This window comes from Dermacentor andersoni, chromosome 7 (genome assembly GCF_023375885.2).
Source record: "Dermacentor andersoni chromosome 7, qqDerAnde1_hic_scaffold, whole genome shotgun sequence".
Lineage (NCBI taxonomy): Eukaryota > Metazoa > Arthropoda > Arachnida > Ixodida > Ixodidae > Dermacentor > Dermacentor andersoni.
Window position 1 is genome coordinate 78,871,446 of NC_092820.1, and position 14,546 is coordinate 78,885,991.

General features: G+C 48.1%; 1 protein-coding gene and 32 non-coding genes across 33 annotated transcripts; all 33 read left to right on the top strand.

Moving 5' to 3' along the window:
- The first annotated feature begins 93 nt into the window (after nt 1–93).
- TRNAE-CUC (transfer RNA glutamic acid (anticodon CUC)) lies at nt 94–165 on the top strand. The gene has a single exon. It is a non-coding gene; the product is annotated as a tRNA-Glu (tRNA).
- Nucleotides 166–176: 11 nt separating this feature from the next.
- Nucleotides 177–248, top strand: TRNAQ-UUG (transfer RNA glutamine (anticodon UUG)). Its single transcript has one exon. It is a non-coding gene; the product is annotated as a tRNA-Gln (tRNA).
- Nucleotides 249–341: 93 nt separating this feature from the next.
- TRNAE-CUC (transfer RNA glutamic acid (anticodon CUC)) lies at nt 342–413 on the top strand. Its single transcript has one exon. It is a non-coding gene; the product is annotated as a tRNA-Glu (tRNA).
- Nucleotides 414–584: 171 nt separating this feature from the next.
- Nucleotides 585–656, top strand: TRNAE-CUC (transfer RNA glutamic acid (anticodon CUC)). The gene has a single exon. It is a non-coding gene; the product is annotated as a tRNA-Glu (tRNA).
- A 171-nt stretch (nt 657–827) lies between these two features.
- On the top strand, nt 828–899 carry TRNAE-CUC (transfer RNA glutamic acid (anticodon CUC)). The gene has a single exon. It is a non-coding gene; the product is annotated as a tRNA-Glu (tRNA).
- An 11-nt stretch (nt 900–910) lies between these two features.
- TRNAQ-UUG (transfer RNA glutamine (anticodon UUG)) lies at nt 911–982 on the top strand. Its single transcript has one exon. It is a non-coding gene; the product is annotated as a tRNA-Gln (tRNA).
- A 95-nt stretch (nt 983–1,077) lies between these two features.
- Nucleotides 1,078–1,149, top strand: TRNAE-CUC (transfer RNA glutamic acid (anticodon CUC)). Its single transcript has one exon. It is a non-coding gene; the product is annotated as a tRNA-Glu (tRNA).
- Nucleotides 1,150–1,320: 171 nt separating this feature from the next.
- On the top strand, nt 1,321–1,392 carry TRNAE-CUC (transfer RNA glutamic acid (anticodon CUC)). The gene has a single exon. It is a non-coding gene; the product is annotated as a tRNA-Glu (tRNA).
- A 171-nt stretch (nt 1,393–1,563) lies between these two features.
- On the top strand, nt 1,564–1,635 carry TRNAE-CUC (transfer RNA glutamic acid (anticodon CUC)). The gene has a single exon. It is a non-coding gene; the product is annotated as a tRNA-Glu (tRNA).
- Nucleotides 1,636–1,646: 11 nt separating this feature from the next.
- TRNAQ-UUG (transfer RNA glutamine (anticodon UUG)) lies at nt 1,647–1,718 on the top strand. Its single transcript has one exon. It is a non-coding gene; the product is annotated as a tRNA-Gln (tRNA).
- Nucleotides 1,719–1,813: 95 nt separating this feature from the next.
- Nucleotides 1,814–1,885, top strand: TRNAE-CUC (transfer RNA glutamic acid (anticodon CUC)). Its single transcript has one exon. It is a non-coding gene; the product is annotated as a tRNA-Glu (tRNA).
- Nucleotides 1,886–2,081: 196 nt separating this feature from the next.
- Nucleotides 2,082–2,153, top strand: TRNAE-CUC (transfer RNA glutamic acid (anticodon CUC)). The gene has a single exon. It is a non-coding gene; the product is annotated as a tRNA-Glu (tRNA).
- A 176-nt stretch (nt 2,154–2,329) lies between these two features.
- On the top strand, nt 2,330–2,401 carry TRNAE-CUC (transfer RNA glutamic acid (anticodon CUC)). The gene has a single exon. It is a non-coding gene; the product is annotated as a tRNA-Glu (tRNA).
- Nucleotides 2,402–2,572: 171 nt separating this feature from the next.
- Nucleotides 2,573–2,644, top strand: TRNAE-CUC (transfer RNA glutamic acid (anticodon CUC)). The gene has a single exon. It is a non-coding gene; the product is annotated as a tRNA-Glu (tRNA).
- A 171-nt stretch (nt 2,645–2,815) lies between these two features.
- On the top strand, nt 2,816–2,887 carry TRNAE-CUC (transfer RNA glutamic acid (anticodon CUC)). Its single transcript has one exon. It is a non-coding gene; the product is annotated as a tRNA-Glu (tRNA).
- An 11-nt stretch (nt 2,888–2,898) lies between these two features.
- TRNAQ-UUG (transfer RNA glutamine (anticodon UUG)) lies at nt 2,899–2,970 on the top strand. The gene has a single exon. It is a non-coding gene; the product is annotated as a tRNA-Gln (tRNA).
- A 95-nt stretch (nt 2,971–3,065) lies between these two features.
- Nucleotides 3,066–3,137, top strand: TRNAE-CUC (transfer RNA glutamic acid (anticodon CUC)). The gene has a single exon. It is a non-coding gene; the product is annotated as a tRNA-Glu (tRNA).
- A 171-nt stretch (nt 3,138–3,308) lies between these two features.
- Nucleotides 3,309–3,380, top strand: TRNAE-CUC (transfer RNA glutamic acid (anticodon CUC)). Its single transcript has one exon. It is a non-coding gene; the product is annotated as a tRNA-Glu (tRNA).
- A 171-nt stretch (nt 3,381–3,551) lies between these two features.
- Nucleotides 3,552–3,623, top strand: TRNAE-CUC (transfer RNA glutamic acid (anticodon CUC)). Its single transcript has one exon. It is a non-coding gene; the product is annotated as a tRNA-Glu (tRNA).
- A 5,194-nt stretch (nt 3,624–8,817) lies between these two features.
- Nucleotides 8,818–8,889, top strand: TRNAE-CUC (transfer RNA glutamic acid (anticodon CUC)). Its single transcript has one exon. It is a non-coding gene; the product is annotated as a tRNA-Glu (tRNA).
- An 11-nt stretch (nt 8,890–8,900) lies between these two features.
- Nucleotides 8,901–8,972, top strand: TRNAQ-UUG (transfer RNA glutamine (anticodon UUG)). Its single transcript has one exon. It is a non-coding gene; the product is annotated as a tRNA-Gln (tRNA).
- Nucleotides 8,973–9,067: 95 nt separating this feature from the next.
- On the top strand, nt 9,068–9,139 carry TRNAE-CUC (transfer RNA glutamic acid (anticodon CUC)). Its single transcript has one exon. It is a non-coding gene; the product is annotated as a tRNA-Glu (tRNA).
- A 196-nt stretch (nt 9,140–9,335) lies between these two features.
- On the top strand, nt 9,336–9,407 carry TRNAE-CUC (transfer RNA glutamic acid (anticodon CUC)). Its single transcript has one exon. It is a non-coding gene; the product is annotated as a tRNA-Glu (tRNA).
- A 176-nt stretch (nt 9,408–9,583) lies between these two features.
- Nucleotides 9,584–9,655, top strand: TRNAE-CUC (transfer RNA glutamic acid (anticodon CUC)). The gene has a single exon. It is a non-coding gene; the product is annotated as a tRNA-Glu (tRNA).
- Nucleotides 9,656–9,833: 178 nt separating this feature from the next.
- Nucleotides 9,834–9,905, top strand: TRNAE-CUC (transfer RNA glutamic acid (anticodon CUC)). Its single transcript has one exon. It is a non-coding gene; the product is annotated as a tRNA-Glu (tRNA).
- Nucleotides 9,906–10,076: 171 nt separating this feature from the next.
- Nucleotides 10,077–10,148, top strand: TRNAE-CUC (transfer RNA glutamic acid (anticodon CUC)). Its single transcript has one exon. It is a non-coding gene; the product is annotated as a tRNA-Glu (tRNA).
- An 11-nt stretch (nt 10,149–10,159) lies between these two features.
- TRNAQ-UUG (transfer RNA glutamine (anticodon UUG)) lies at nt 10,160–10,231 on the top strand. Its single transcript has one exon. It is a non-coding gene; the product is annotated as a tRNA-Gln (tRNA).
- A 95-nt stretch (nt 10,232–10,326) lies between these two features.
- On the top strand, nt 10,327–10,398 carry TRNAE-CUC (transfer RNA glutamic acid (anticodon CUC)). Its single transcript has one exon. It is a non-coding gene; the product is annotated as a tRNA-Glu (tRNA).
- A 171-nt stretch (nt 10,399–10,569) lies between these two features.
- On the top strand, nt 10,570–10,641 carry TRNAE-CUC (transfer RNA glutamic acid (anticodon CUC)). Its single transcript has one exon. It is a non-coding gene; the product is annotated as a tRNA-Glu (tRNA).
- An 11-nt stretch (nt 10,642–10,652) lies between these two features.
- On the top strand, nt 10,653–10,729 carry TRNAQ-UUG (transfer RNA glutamine (anticodon UUG)). Its single transcript has one exon. It is a non-coding gene; the product is annotated as a tRNA-Gln (tRNA).
- Nucleotides 10,730–10,819: 90 nt separating this feature from the next.
- TRNAE-CUC (transfer RNA glutamic acid (anticodon CUC)) lies at nt 10,820–10,891 on the top strand. Its single transcript has one exon. It is a non-coding gene; the product is annotated as a tRNA-Glu (tRNA).
- Nucleotides 10,892–10,902: 11 nt separating this feature from the next.
- On the top strand, nt 10,903–10,974 carry TRNAQ-UUG (transfer RNA glutamine (anticodon UUG)). Its single transcript has one exon. It is a non-coding gene; the product is annotated as a tRNA-Gln (tRNA).
- A 119-nt stretch (nt 10,975–11,093) lies between these two features.
- On the top strand, nt 11,094–12,310 carry LOC126534805 (uncharacterized). The gene has a single exon (XM_050182040.3). The coding sequence runs from the start codon at nt 11,123–11,125 to the stop codon at nt 12,308–12,310; it is 1,188 nt and encodes a 395-aa protein (XP_050037997.1). The 5' UTR covers nt 11,094–11,122.
- Nucleotides 12,311–14,546: the final 2,236 nt, after the last annotated feature.

The window sequence follows — 14,546 nt, forward strand, 5'->3', positions numbered from 1 at the left end:
ACTGTGAATTTGTTTCTCTTGTATGTTCATATGTAATGCAACTGCATTGGTTTGCCAGTACCGATAATTCCATGCAATGAAGAAAAAAAAAATTCTGGCGTGGTCTAGTGGCTAGGATACCTGGCTCTCACCCAGGAGGCCCGGTTTCGATTCCCGGCGTGGGAAAATTTGGCTATGGTCTCATGGTGTAATGGTCAGCACTTTGGACTTTGAATCCAGCGATCCGAGTTCAAATCTCGGTGAGACTTTCCCGCAATTTTTTAGCTGCTTTGACGTGTATTAGATGCCATAGCAGAGCATTCGCACTGATTGAAGTCAACTTTCGCAGCGTGTTACTCCGTTCCGGCGTGGTCTAGTGGTTAGGATACCTGGCTCTCACCCAGGAGGCCCGGGTTCGATTCCCGGCGTCGGAAAATTTGGATATGGTCTCATGATGTAACGGTCAGAACTTTGAATCCAGCGATCCGAGTTCAAATCTCGGTGAGACCTTCCCACAATTGTTTGCTTGCTTTGGCGAATATTTTAGATGCCATAGCAGAGCATTCGCACTGATTGAAGCCAACTTGCGCAGCGTGTTACTCCGTTCCGGCGTGGTCTAGTGGCTAGGATACCTGGCTCTCACCCAGGAGGCCCGGGTTCGATTCCCGGCGTCGGAAAATTTGGATATGGTCTCATGGTGTGATGGTCAGAACTTGGAATCCAGCAATCCGAGTTCAAATCTCGGTGAGACCTTCCCACAATTTTTTGCTTGCTTTGGCGAATATTTTAGATGCCATAGCAGAGCATTCGCACTGATTGAAGCCAACTTGCGCAGCGTTTTACTCCGTTCCGGCGTGGTCTAGTGGCTAGGATACCTGGCTCTCACCCAGGAGGCCCGGGTTCGATTCCCGGCGTCGGAAAATTTGGCTATGGTCTCATGGTGTAATGGTCAGCACTTTGGACTTTGAATGCAGCGATCCGAGTTCAAATCTCGGTGAGACCTTCCCACAATTTTTTGCTTGCTTTGGCGAATATTTTAGATGCCATAGCAGAGCATTCGCACTGATTGAAGCCAACTTGCGCAGCGTGCTACTCCGTTCCGGCGTGGTCTAGTGGCTAGGATACCTGGCCCTCACCCAGGAGGCCCGGGTTCGATTCCCGGCGTCGGAAAATTTGGATATGGTCTCATGGTGTACTGGTCAGAACTTTGAATCCAGCGATCCGAGTTCAAATCTCGGTGAGACCTTCCCACAATTTTTTGCTTGCTTTGGCGAATATTTTAGATGCCATAGCAGAGCATTCGCACTGATTGAAGCCAACTTGTGCAGCGTGTTACTCCGTTCCGGCGTGGTCTAGTGGCTAGGATACCTGGCTCTCACCCAGGAGGCCCGGGTTCGATTCCCGGCGTCGGAAAATTTGGCTATGGTCTCATGGTGTAATGGTCAGGACTTTGAATCGAGCGATCCGAGTTCAAATCTCGGTGAGACCTTTCCACAATTTTTTACTTGCTTTGACGAATATTTTAGGTACCATAGCAGAGCGTTCGCACTGATTGAAGCCAACTTGCGCAGCGTGTTACTCCGTTCCGGCGTGGTCTAGTGGCTAGGACACCTGGCTCTCACCCAGGAGGCCCGGGTTCAATTCACGGCGTCGGAAAATTTGGCTATGGTCTCATGGTGTAATGGTCAGCACTTTGGACTTTGAATCCAGTGATCCGAGTTCAAATCTCGGTGAGACCTTTCCAGTATTTTTTGCTTGCTTTGGCGAATATTTTAGATGCCATAGCAGAGCATTCGCACTGATTGAAGCCAACTTGCGCAGCGTGTTACTCCGTTCCGGCGTAGTCTAGTGGCTAGGATACCTGGCTCTCACCCAGGAGGCCCGGGTTCGATTCCCGGCGTCGGAAAATTTGGCTATGGTCTCATGGTGTAATGGTCAGCACTTGGAATCCAGCAATCCGAGTTCAAAGTGAGACCAATCCGAGTTCAAGTGAGGTCTCGGTGAGACCTTTCCACAATCTTTTACTTGCTTTTGCGAATATTAGGTACCATAGCAGAGCATTCGCACTGATTGAAGCCAACTTGCGCAGCGTTTGACTCCGTTCCGGCGTGGTCTAGTGGCTAGGATACCTGGCTCTCACCCAGGAGGCCCGGGTTCGATTCCCGGCGTCGGAAAATTTGGCTATGGTCTCATGGTGTAATGGTCAGCGCTTTGGACTTTGAATCAAGCGATGCGGGTTCAAATCTCGGTGAGACCTTTCCGCCATTTTTTAGCTGCTTTGACGTATATTAGATGCCATAGCAGAGCATTCGCACTGATTGAAGCCAACTTGCGCAGCGTTTTACTCCGTTCCGGCGTGGTCTAGTGGCTAGGATACCTGGCTCTCACCCAGGAGGCCCGGGTTCGATTCCCGGCGTCGGAAAATTTGGATATGGTCTCATGATGTAACGGTCAGAACTTTGAATCCAGCGATCCGAGTTCAAATGTCGGTGAGACCTTCCCACAATTGTTTGCTTGCTTTGGCGAATATTTTAGATGCCATAGCAGAGCATTCGCACTGATTGAAGCCAACTTGCGCAGCGTGTTACTCCGTTCCGGCGTGGTCTAGTGGCTAGGATACCTGGCTCTCACCCAGGAGGCCCGGGTTCGATTCCCGGCGTCGGAAAATTTGGATATGGTCTCATGGTGTGATGGTCAGAACTTGGAATCCAGCAATCCGAGTTCAAATCTCGGTGAGACCTTCCCACAATTTTTTGCTTGCTTTGGCGAATATTTTAGATGCCATAGCAGAGCATTCGCACTGATTGAAGCCAACTTGCGCAGCGTTTTACTCCGTTCCGGCGTGGTCTAGTGGCTAGGATACCTGGCTCTCACCCAGGAGGCCCGGGTTCGATTCCCGGCGTCGGAAAATTTGGCTATGGTCTCATGGTGTAATGGTCAGCACTTTGGACTTTGAATGCAGCGATCCGAGTTCAAATCTCGGTGAGACCTTCCCACAATTTTTTGCTTGCTTTGGCGAATATTTTAGATGCCATAGCAGAGCATTCGCACTGATTGAAGCCAACTTGCGCAGCGTGCTACTCCGTTCCGGCGTGGTCTAGTGGCTAGGATACCTGGCCCTCACCCAGGAGGCCCGGGTTCGATTCCCGGCGTCGGAAAATTTGGATATGGTCTCATGGTGTACTGGTCAGAACTTTGAATCCAGCGATCCGAGTTCAAATCTCGGTGAGACCTTCCCACAATTTTTTGCTTGCTTTGGCGAATATTTTAGATGCCATAGCAGAGCATTCGCACTGATTGAAGCCAACTTGTGCAGCGTGTTACTCCGTTCCGGCGTGGTCTAGTGGCTAGGATACCTGGCTCTCACCCAGGAGGCCCGGGTTCGATTCCCGGCGTCGGAAAATTTGGCTATGGTCTCATGGTGTAATGGTCAGGACTTTGAATCGAGCGATCCGAGTTCAAATCTCGGTGAGACCTTTCCACAATTTTTTACTTGCTTTGACGAATATTTTAGGTACCATAGCAGAGCGTTCGCACTGATTGAAGCCAACTTGCGCAGCGTGTTACTCCGTTCCGGCGTGGTCTAGTGGCTAGGACACCTGGCTCTCACCCAGGAGGCCCGGGTTCGATTCACGGCGTCGGAAAATTTGGATATGGTCTCATGATGTAACGGTCAGAACTTTGAATCCAGCGATCCGAGTTCAAATCTCGGTGAGACCTTCCCACAATTGTTTGCTTGCTTTGGCGAATATTTTAGATGCCATAGCAGAGCATTCGCACTGATTGAAGCCAACTTGCGCAGCGTGTTACTCCGTTCCGGCGTGGTCTAGTGGATTCTACTTCCGGCTACCGTACGGTACGGTCGCAGAATGTCTTGCTCCGTTGGGGCGGTTGAAGCGGCCCAGCAGGGCCGTGGAATCAGGTTTACGGAGTCGACTACACAGGAATACCAGCTTGTTTTGCCTCATCTGCCTTCAGGTATGACGGTTTCTAAGACAGTGTTTTTGCACGGAGACTTAAAAGCAAGACCGTATCGCGTAGAACATTTTCGCGATGCGCTTGTCAGAGTACAGCTTATGCCGGAAGTGCTGGCCCTTGGGGCCTATCAAATGAATCATGTGTGGGCGATAACCTTCAAGGATGAAGACGCAAAGAAAAAGATACTTTCCCTCGAGGCGTTCAGCGTCAAGGAGCACCGGTGCGTTGTTATTGACCCGTGCAAACAGGATGTGCGGATGAAGCTTCACTGGCTCCTGCACACCACGCCCGACGACGAAGTTCGAACGGCTTTGGCACCTTTTGGCAAAGTTATTGAAATTTCCAAAGAGAAGTGGCGTGTTTCAGGCTGTTACGAGAAGGGCTCGCACACACGTTTGGTGTCCTTGCGCCTGAAGTCCGGTTTGACGGTCGAAGACCTGCCGCACCAGTTGCGCATAGGCGAAGACAACGCACTTGTATTCGTATCTGGTAGAGCGCCGCTCTGCCTCCGGTGCCACGGCACCGGTCACATACGGCGCGAGTGCCGGGTACCGCGCTGCGGTGCCTGCCGTCGCTATGGCCACGAGGAGAGCCAGTGTGTACGCAGCTATGCCAACGTAACCGGAACAGGTGGAAGCGACATTGTGCAAGAGCACCTTATGGACCAGGCCGACGCCGAAGAAGCTTCTGTGGGAAGTGGGCATCAGGCGAGCAGGCAAGAGAACCCGCCTGTAGCGTCTTCTGAAAAGGACAAAGAAGTAAGAACGGAGGACGAAAACCGACAACCGTCCCACCCAAGCACACCCGAAAGTACTCCCGAGATGGAAACAAATCTCGGAGGTGGCGCATCGGCTTCGCAGAATGACTCGGAGAACGAGGCTCTCCCGAAAAGTGAAAAAGGAAGTCAACCGGCAACAGCCATTACTAAGAGACCTCATGAGAAGGTGGCTAGCGACGAGGATTGCTCCGACCCAACGAGCGCTGTGGGACCACCACCGCTGAAGTCAACGACCACTCGTAGGAGCAGCTTCAAGCCCAAGCCGACGGTCCCACCAGACCGGTTGCAAGGGCTGCGAGTGCCTCCGCGTTAGCGGGGGTACTTTTTTGCCTTCTTGTTCAAGTGTATGTACGAGGACAATCATGTTGAGACTTTGGTTGAGTTTAGTGTCTTCAAGGTAGAAGCCGGGCTAATTACCCGTGTGGACGAATCCGCCTGCTGTGCACACTGACCGGTGATGTAAGTCTCCCTCGCCTGTTTTTGCGTAGCGTATTAGGTATTGTGGAAAAAAAAAATAAGAAAATGGACCCAAATCTTTCTGCACTTCGTATTGCAACGTTGAATGTACGGGGATTGACAGCAAGACGACGGCAAGTGCAAGTTAGTCGCCTAATGCTCGATAATGACATAGATATTTTGGCTATTCAGGAGACAAAAATCGAGAGTCAGGAAGCAACAGACCGGATGGTCGAGACCTTTAAAGCAAGATATAACGTTTGTGTGTGTCATGCTGCTGGCAAGTCCGGAGGATGTGCCCTTTTTTTGCGCAATAGTATCGGAATATTAGAGGAAGCAGTCCTCACCAGTGAAAATGGTCGGCTAGTCCTGTGTGATTTTTCTTTTAATGAAGCTGAGTGGCGTCTTTTGTGCATCTACGCCCCGAATAGAGAGAGGGAGCGCAAGGTTTTCTTCGAGTATGTTGAACCGTTTTTGTCTTGTGAAAGGAAAGTTGTGCTTCTTGGTGATTTTAACTGTGTATGCTTGCCTGAGGACACAGTCAAAAATGTACATATTAGAGATTTGAGCGCTGATCTATTGAACACAGTTACACAAGAAAAATATATGTTTGATGTTGGGGATGTACTGCGTGGTAATTGTGTGCAGTATACGCATTTCCAAGGTGCGAGTCATGCCAGGTTAGATCGCGCATACATTTCAGCAAGCCTTATGCCATTATGCTTCAAATACATGGTAAAGCATGTAAGCTTCAGCGACCACAGCCTGGTCATGTTTGAAATAGGCACGAAACGAAAAACTTCACAGTTTAATTGGAATCTTTGGAAGCTTAACGAAAAGCTGCTACATGATGAAACTTTTATGCGGGCAGTGACAGAAAGAATTGAAGCTGTTAACTCTGATAAGTCTGACAGGATTGGTGCGTTGTGGGAACAACTTAAAATTGATGTTAAAATTACTGCAATTGATAGAGCATGCGCACTGCGGCACAAATCTAAACAGGAAGAAAAAGAACTGCGAAATACTCTGCACTATCTTTTAAATGCTGAAACCACAATACCTGGGCTGTTTTCAAAAGAGATTAAAGAAGTTAAAAGAAAGATGGAAGCCATGGAAGCTGAAAAATATAGAGGGGCCGTGATAAGAGCGCGGGCTGAACGGCTCTGGCTGGGGGAAACCCCAACCAAGCGTGCACTGGGAGACGAAAGATGCTACGGCGCAAAGAACGAAATCAAAAGAATTTGCTATCGTGATGAAGTCACGACTGATCAAAATGTGATCCAGACAGCATTTGTTGAAAGATACACGGGTTTGCTGGGGTGTAAGACACCTGTACACGAAGGCTTCTTTACAGAATTTATGCCACTAATGCCGAGGTTGGACGACGATGCGAAAAATACCCTGGAAGCTCCCATTAGTGTTAATGAAATCGAAACAGCAATAAAAGAGTTAAGTGTAGGAAAGTCGCCTGGGCCTGATGGCCTTGGCGCGTCATTCTACAAAGCTTTTAAACAGGAATTGGCTGAAATACTCTACCATGTTATTAATGAAGCGTATGACAGCCGTGGAATGCCTCCATCTTTTAAAACAAGCCATATTGTACTAATACCTAAAACAGATGACCCCTCGAAATTACTTTCAGTGGAAGCATATCGACCGATAAGCCTTGCAAATGTTGATTACAGGATATTCATGAAAGTGTTAGCTAAAAGACTGCAAAGTGTAATAACATTGGTAGTTGGTAAACACCAAACATGTGGCATAAAGGGGAGGACAATTTTCACGAATGTTCATACAGCTCGAAGTGTACTGGAGTGCTGTGATATGGTACGCGGGAACGTGGCGATGGTACAGCTGGACCTTGAGAAAGCCTTTGATAGGGTAGCGCACGAGGCGATCTTTAGATTACTGGAATATACTAACGTTGGCAAGGTGGTCCTAGATGGGGTAAAAATGGCTTACACTGATTGTACTACCAATCTAATAATTAATAAGACATTAAGTGATCGAATATCAGTTGTAACTGGTGTAAAACAGGGAGATCCGATTTCAGCATTATTATTTGCAATGTTCTTGGAACCTTTTTGTCTTAAAGTGCAGAACAACCAGAATATACGAGGTTTCCGTTTCTTGACGCATGAAATTAAAATCTTGTCTTACGCAGATGACATTGCAATTTTTTGTGGAGACAAAACAAGCATTAAAGAAGCAGTAAAAGATGCCAAAGAATTTTGTAGCTTTACTGGCAGTGCCATAAACTGGCAGAAGTGTTTAGGTTTCTGGCACGGAGAATGGGAAGATAAGCCAGAATGCTATGAAAGCATAAAGTTCACAACTGTGCCATCCAGCTACCTTGGTGTTCCGCTTCAATATTATAAAGATGCAACGAGCCAGTGGGCAGAGCCAACTGAAAAAATGAAAGCGCAAACATCAAAGTGGGGCGGACGAAGTATGTCTATTTTCACCCGTGCGACGGTGTGTAACTTGTTTTTGGTAGCGAAAGTGTTTTATATGTTACAAGTGCTGTGTATGTCAAGAATTTGTGTGCAGAAATTGCACAGAATATTTGCTGTTTTTTTGTGGGCATCTGGTTGGGAAAGGATGAGTCGTGTAAACTTATTTCATGCGGTGGGGAATGGAGGTGTAGGTTTATCTCATTTGTTCTTGAAACAGGTCGTGTCGAGATTTGTGTTTTTTCGCGACCAAAGTGACGCGTTCTTGCGCACTGTTATTCAACTGCGATTGTGTGATGCATTGCCGGATTTTATTGTTACGTCACACACGCTTCGTAATGTAGCTGTGAAAGGATTTATGCGTGAAGTTGTGGATAGTGTCCGTTTTCTGAGAGCGCATTTTTCAGTAGATTATCTGTCAGATGTTTCCAAAAAGAAGCTTTACAAGGACCTTATTTATGTCATGTGCCCTACACCGATTTATCGTTCAGCATACCATTTAGGACAAGAGCGGAATGTGCTGAAACGTGTAAAAGGTTTTCCTGTGAAGGCTTCTACAAAAACTTTCTTCTTTATGTAACACTGCGGCACACTACCTGTCAAACCTTGGCTCCAGGAAAAAGGTATCTTTGTGCCTGGGAGCGTCAACTGCATCATTTGTAAAAAGCCAGAGACAATAGAGCATATTTTCTTGAATTGCTGGGATTCCATATTCTTATGGGACATCCTACAGAGAACTCTCAAAAAAGATTTGCCATTAACGCCTTTCGGGATAAGGTTTCTGCCTGTTGAGCAAACAGAGATGGTGCCGTACGACCTAATAATGTTGTTGTGCATGCACAGTCTCTGGAGGACGCGAATGGCGGTCAGAAATGCAGACCAAGTTGCACGACCAGCAAAAGAGTATTTTGTTGAAAATATTGTATATGTACGTGACGCATATAGGTCTTTATGCGAGCCCCCAGAATGGCTATGGATCTTTGACCACCTCACGACAACAAAATACCTTTAACCAAGCTGTATAATGTGTAATACAGCCGGTGTTTTTATCGCCTCATTTTATTGTGAATGTGGTTTTGCTTTGATTTCAAAATTGTGAATGTAGTCATTCCATGTTTTTTTTTCCGTATTGTATCGCTAACAGGCAATAAATAAAAAAAAACAAAAAAAAGTTCCGGCGTAGTCTAGTGGCTAGGATACCTGGCTCTCACCCAGGAGGCCCGGGTTCGATTCCCGGCGTCGGAAAATTTGGCTATGGTCTCATGGTGTAATGGTCAGCACTTTGGACTTTGAATGCAGTGATCCGAGTTCAAATCTCGTTGAGACCTTCCCACAATTTTTTGCTTGCTTTGGCGAATATTTTAGATGCCATAGCAGAGCATTTGCACTGATTGAAGTCAACTTTCGCAGCGTGTTACTCCGTTCCGGCGTGGTCTAGTGGCTAGGATACCTGGCTCTCACACAGGAGGCCCGGGTTCGATTCCCGGGGTCGGAAAATTTGGATATGGTCTCATGGTGTGATGGTCAGAACTTGGAATCCAGCAATCCGAGTTCAAAGTGAGACCAATCCGAGTTCAAGTGAGGTCTCGGTGAGACCTTTCCACAATCTTTTACTTGCTTTTGCGAATATTAGGTACCATAGCAGAGCATTCGCACTGATTGAAGCCAACTTGCGCAGCGTTTGACTCCGTTCCGGCGTGGTCTAGTGGCTAGGATACCTGGCTCTCACCCAGGAGGCCCGGGTTCGATTCCCGGCGTCGGAAAATTTGGCTATGGTCTCATGGTGTAATGGTCAGCGCTTTGGACTTTGAATCAAGCGATGCGGGTTCAAATCTCGGTGAGACCTTTCCGCCATTTTTTAGCTGCTTTGACGTATATTAGATGCCATAGCAGAGCATTCGCACTGATTGAAGTCAACTTTCGCAGCGTGTTACTCCGTTCCGGCGTGGTCTAGTGGCTAGGATACCTGGCTCTCACCCAGGAGGCCCGGGTTCGATTCCCGGCGTCGGAAAATTTGGCTATGATCTCATGGTGTAATGGTCAGCACTTTGGACTTTGAATGCAGCGATCCGAGTTCAAATCTCGGTGAGACCTTCCCACAATTTTTTGCTTGCTTTGGCGAATATTTTAGATGCCATAGCAGAGCATTCGCACTGATTGAAGCCAACTTGCGCAGCGTGTTACTCCGTTCCGGCGTGGTCTAGTGGCTAGGATACCTGGCCCTCACCCAGGAGGCCCGGGTTCGATTCCCGGCGTCGGAAAATTTGGATATGGTCTCATGGTGTAATGGTCAGAACTTTGAATCCAGCGATCCGAGTTCAAATCTCGGTGAGACCTTCCCACAATTTTTTGCTTGCTTTGGCGAATATTTTAGATGCCATAGCAGAGCATTCGCACTGATTGAAGCCAACTTGTGCAGCGTGTTACTCCGTTCCGGCGTGGTCTAGTGGCTAGGATACCTGGCTCTCACCCAGGAGGCCCGGGTTCGATTCCCGGCGTCGGAAAATTTGGCTATGGTCTCATGGTGTAATGGTCAGCACTTTGGACTTTGAATGCAGCGATCCGAGTTCAAATCTCGGTGAGACCTTCCCACAATTTTTTGCTTGCTTTGGCGAATATTTTAGATGCCATAGCAGAGCATTCGCACTGATTGAAGCCAACTTGCGCAGCGTGCTACTCCGTTCCGGCGTGGTCTAGTGGCTAGGATACCTGGCCCTCACCCAGGAGGCCCGGGTTCGATTCCCGGCGTCGGAAAATTTGGATATGGTCTCATGGTGTACTGGTCAGAACTTTGACTCCAGCGATCCGAGTTCAAATCTCGGTGAGACCTTCCCACAATTTTTTACTTGCTTTGACGAATATTTTAGGTACCATAGCAGAGCGTTCGCACTGATTGAAGCCAACTTGCGCAGCGTGTTACTCCGTTCCGGCGTGGTCTAGTGGCTAGGATACCTGGCTCTCACCCAGGAGGCCCGGGTTCGATTCCCGGCGTCGGAAAATTTGGCTATGGTCTCATGGTGTAATGGTCAGCACTTTGGACTTTGAATCCAGCGATCCGAGTTCAAATCTCGGTGAGACATTTCCACAATTTTTTACTTGCTTTGACGAATATTTTAGGTACCATAGCAGAGCGTTCGCACTGATTGAAGCCAACTTGCGCAGCGTGTTACTCCGTTCCGGCGTGGTCTAGTGGCTAGGATACCTGGCTCTCACCCAGGAGGCCCGCGTTCGATTCACGGCGTCGGAAAATTTGGCTATGGTCTCATGGTGTAATGGTCAGCACTTTGGACTTTGAATCCAGCGATCCGAGTTCAAATCTCGGTGAGACCTTTCCAGTATTTTTTGCTTGCTTTGGCGAATATTTTAGATGCCATAGCAGAGCATTCGCACTGATTGAAGCCAGCTTGCGCAGCGTGTTACTCCGTTCCGGCGTAGTCTAGTGATTCTACTTCCGGCTACCGTTCGGTGCGGACGCAGAATGCCTTGCTCCGTTGGGGCGGTGTTTGCGGCTCAGACGAGCCGCGGTAACAGGAATGCTGCTATGGATAGCCAGGACTACCAAGTTATTTTGCCGCCTCTGCCTACAGGACCATGCGTGGCCAACACGCTCTTTCTTCACGGAGACGTAAAGGCAAGGCCCTACCGAGTCGAAGATTTTCGAGACACGCTGGTTCGTCTGGGTCTGCTTCCCGAGGTTGAGGCCTTGGGGGCTTTCCAGATGAACCACGTGTGGGCGGTTACTTTCAGAAGCCCAGATGCTATGAAGAAAATGCTGGCCCTTGAAGACATTACGGTTAAGGAGCGTCGCTGCCTGGTGGTTAACCCAGCCAGCCAGGATGTGCGGCTTAAGCTCCACTGGCTCCTTCACAACGTGCAAGATGAGGACGTCCGCGCCGCGCTCACGCCTTTTGGGAAGGTTACGGAGGTCTTCAAGGAACGCTGGCGCGTGCAAGGCATCACCGATAAAGGTTCGTCAACCCGCATCGTATCGATGAAGCTGAAACCCGGAGTTACCATAGACGACCTCCCGCATCAACTTCGGGTCGCCGGCATCATGACACTGCTGGTTGCGCCTGGGCGTGCCCCGCTCTGCCTGAGGTGTAATCGCACAGGTCATATTAGGCGAGAGTGTCGCGTACCGCGCTGTGCTTTGTGTCGACGCTTCGGGCACGACGAAAGCTCGTGCGTACGAACGTACGCGAATGTGGCGGGACCATCCAAAAGTGATGAAGTCATCCAGGAGCACACAATGGACGCATTCGATGCTGAAGAGACGGCTGGAAAAGGTGGCGTGGTGCAACGTCCTGATCCAAAGGAAGGCATCCGTGAACCAGCGACGAAAGCGGACACCAAAGAATTAGAGGAGAAGCCCGCTCGAGCTGAAGAAAAAGAGCAGCACGCGGAAAATAATGACAAGAACAAGACAAGCAACGAGCCTCCGGAATCGCTCGGACCCTCTCCGAGTCCCATGGACACGACGGAGCCCCTTAAAGGAGCGGGCCCGGTAAAACGTCCACTCGAAGTTAACGAGAAAAAGGACGGAGGATCAAGTGGATCAAGCCATGAGGAACCGCTTGCGAAAACACCGAGTGGCCGTCGGTCGAGCTTCAAGCCGACGCCTAATATCCCACCTGGCAGGAAAGGGCCAGCGTCGGGACTGACGTGAGCCCCCAGCAAGTGTTCGCAGTATGTGTGAGTACTGAGGTGAGGGAGGGGAGGATGTAAAGACTCACGTTGCATTCGAACGAAATGAGTGTCAGTAGTCTGTTTAAGAAGGACTTCAGTCTCACGCGCCTCCTCACATTACCATGAAAATACGTCTAGACACAGCCTTACGATTTGGTACAATTAATGTCCGAGGTCTTGCAGGAAGGCGCAAGCAATATCAGCTTTGTCGCCTGCTCATGAAAAAGAATCTTGACGTAATCGGTGTACAAGAAACAAAAGTCGATAGTGAAGAAGGGACAGATCAAATGTTGCATTCATTTAGGTCACGTTTTTACGTGTGTGTTTCGCACGCATGCGGTACTTCAGGTGGTTGTGCGCTTTTTCTGAGGAGTGCTATAGGCCTCTCAGTAGAAAATGTGTTCACAGACGATAGTGGCCGGCTTATTGTTTGTGATTTATGTTTCTGTGATAATAAGTGGCGCGTCATTTGCTTGTATGCGCCTAACAAGGTGAACGACCGAAAGAATTTCTTTGAAAGTGTTGAAAACCATTTGCAGTGTGATCGAATTGTTGTGATGATGGGTGATTTCAATTGCGTCTGTAATGTAAAAGACAGAGCTGGAAGCCCACCTATTCATGATGCAAGTGTGCAGTCTTTGAACGTAGCGATAGAAAAATACAATTTAGAGGATGTTGGGGATGTGATGTCCAATGCAGAGACGCCACCATTCACCCACTATCAGCGAAATAGCCATGCCAGGTTGGATCGCGCCTACGTTTCAGCGGATATAATACCATTGTGTTTTCTATATGAAGTAAATCATGTTTCCTTTACCGATCACAGCTTAGTCAACTTTGTAGTTGGTCCGAAAAAGCCGACCAGTTTTAACTGGGAGTTGTGGAAATTTAACTTTAAGCTCTTAGAAGATGAATTATTTTTGATGGGTGTTAATGATAGCCTTCACGGATGGTTCGAGACAGAACGCAAAAGTTATGCAGAAGCGTGGGAGAATTTCAAACAAGACGTTAAAATGTTAGTCATAGAGAGGTCTGGTGCCTTGCGCCGAGAGGAAAAGAAAAAAGAATTACAAATGCAAAATAATTTAAATTTTTATTTAAGTACTGAGAATGTCAGTCCCGGAAAGTATACGAAGGAAATAAAAGAAATTAAATCCCAGTTAGAACTAGTCGAAGCTGAAAGATACAAAGGGGCCGTCGTACGCGCACGCGCAGAAATGTTATGGTGCGGAGAACAGCCGACGAAGCGTTCACTCGGGGACGAACGAGCTTATTCCTCGCGGAACGAGATAACAGCCGTAACATACGGCAGTGAGGTTGTACGAGATAAAGAAACAATAAGACAGGCTTTTTATGAGCATTACTGCGAACTACTAGGACAAGAAAGCATTCGCGATGAAGGATTCGATACTGAATTCCTGCCGCTATTGCCAAGCCTTGAAAGGGAAGTAACGGAAAGGCTCGAAGAACCGATTACTTTAGAAGAAATAAAATGTGCGATCGACTCACTAAGTTCCGGAAAAACGCCAGGGCCAGACGGTCTCAGCGCCGCTTTCTACCAAGCTTTTAAGCAAGACATAGCCACTGCCCTTCATAAAGTAATTGTGGAAGCGTATGAGAACTGCGTGCTGCCCCCTTCTTTTCGTCAGAGTCACACGGTGTTGATACCAAAGTCCGAAGACCCTCATGTACTACTGTCGACAGGGGCGTACCGCCCGATAAGTCTCACAAACACAGATTATAAAATATACACGAAGGTTCTTGCACGGAGACTCCAAAACGTGATACAACAATTAGTAGGGTCGCACCAGACATGTGGCATAAGAGGACGATCCATTGTCACCAATATACATGTAGCGAGAACAATATTGGAAAGTTGTGACGCCTTCTCAGAAAAGGTAGCACTGTTGCAACTCGATCTTGAAAAAGCGTTTGACAGAGTGTCACATGATATCCTTTTTCTTGTTTTAAAACATGCCAAGATAGGTTCTGTTCTTTTGCAAGGTGTTAAAATGTGCTACGCTGGCGTATCTACGAAACTAATAGTTAACAAACAGCCTACGGCTATGATAGAAATTAAGTCAGCACTCCGCCAAGGATGCGCCTTATCGTCTCTACTTTTTGCATTGTACGTTGAACCATTTTGCTTAAAGGTTATCAGTAGTAATAACATAAGGGGATTTGCAATGGACTCCAGAGAAGTTAAAACCTAAGCG

Excerpts from the sequence above, each read along its gene's own strand:
- LOC126534805 (XM_050182040.3), top strand. The coding sequence starts at position 11,123 with ATGCCTTGCTCCGTTGGGGCGGTGTTTGCGGCTCAGACGAGCCGCGGT.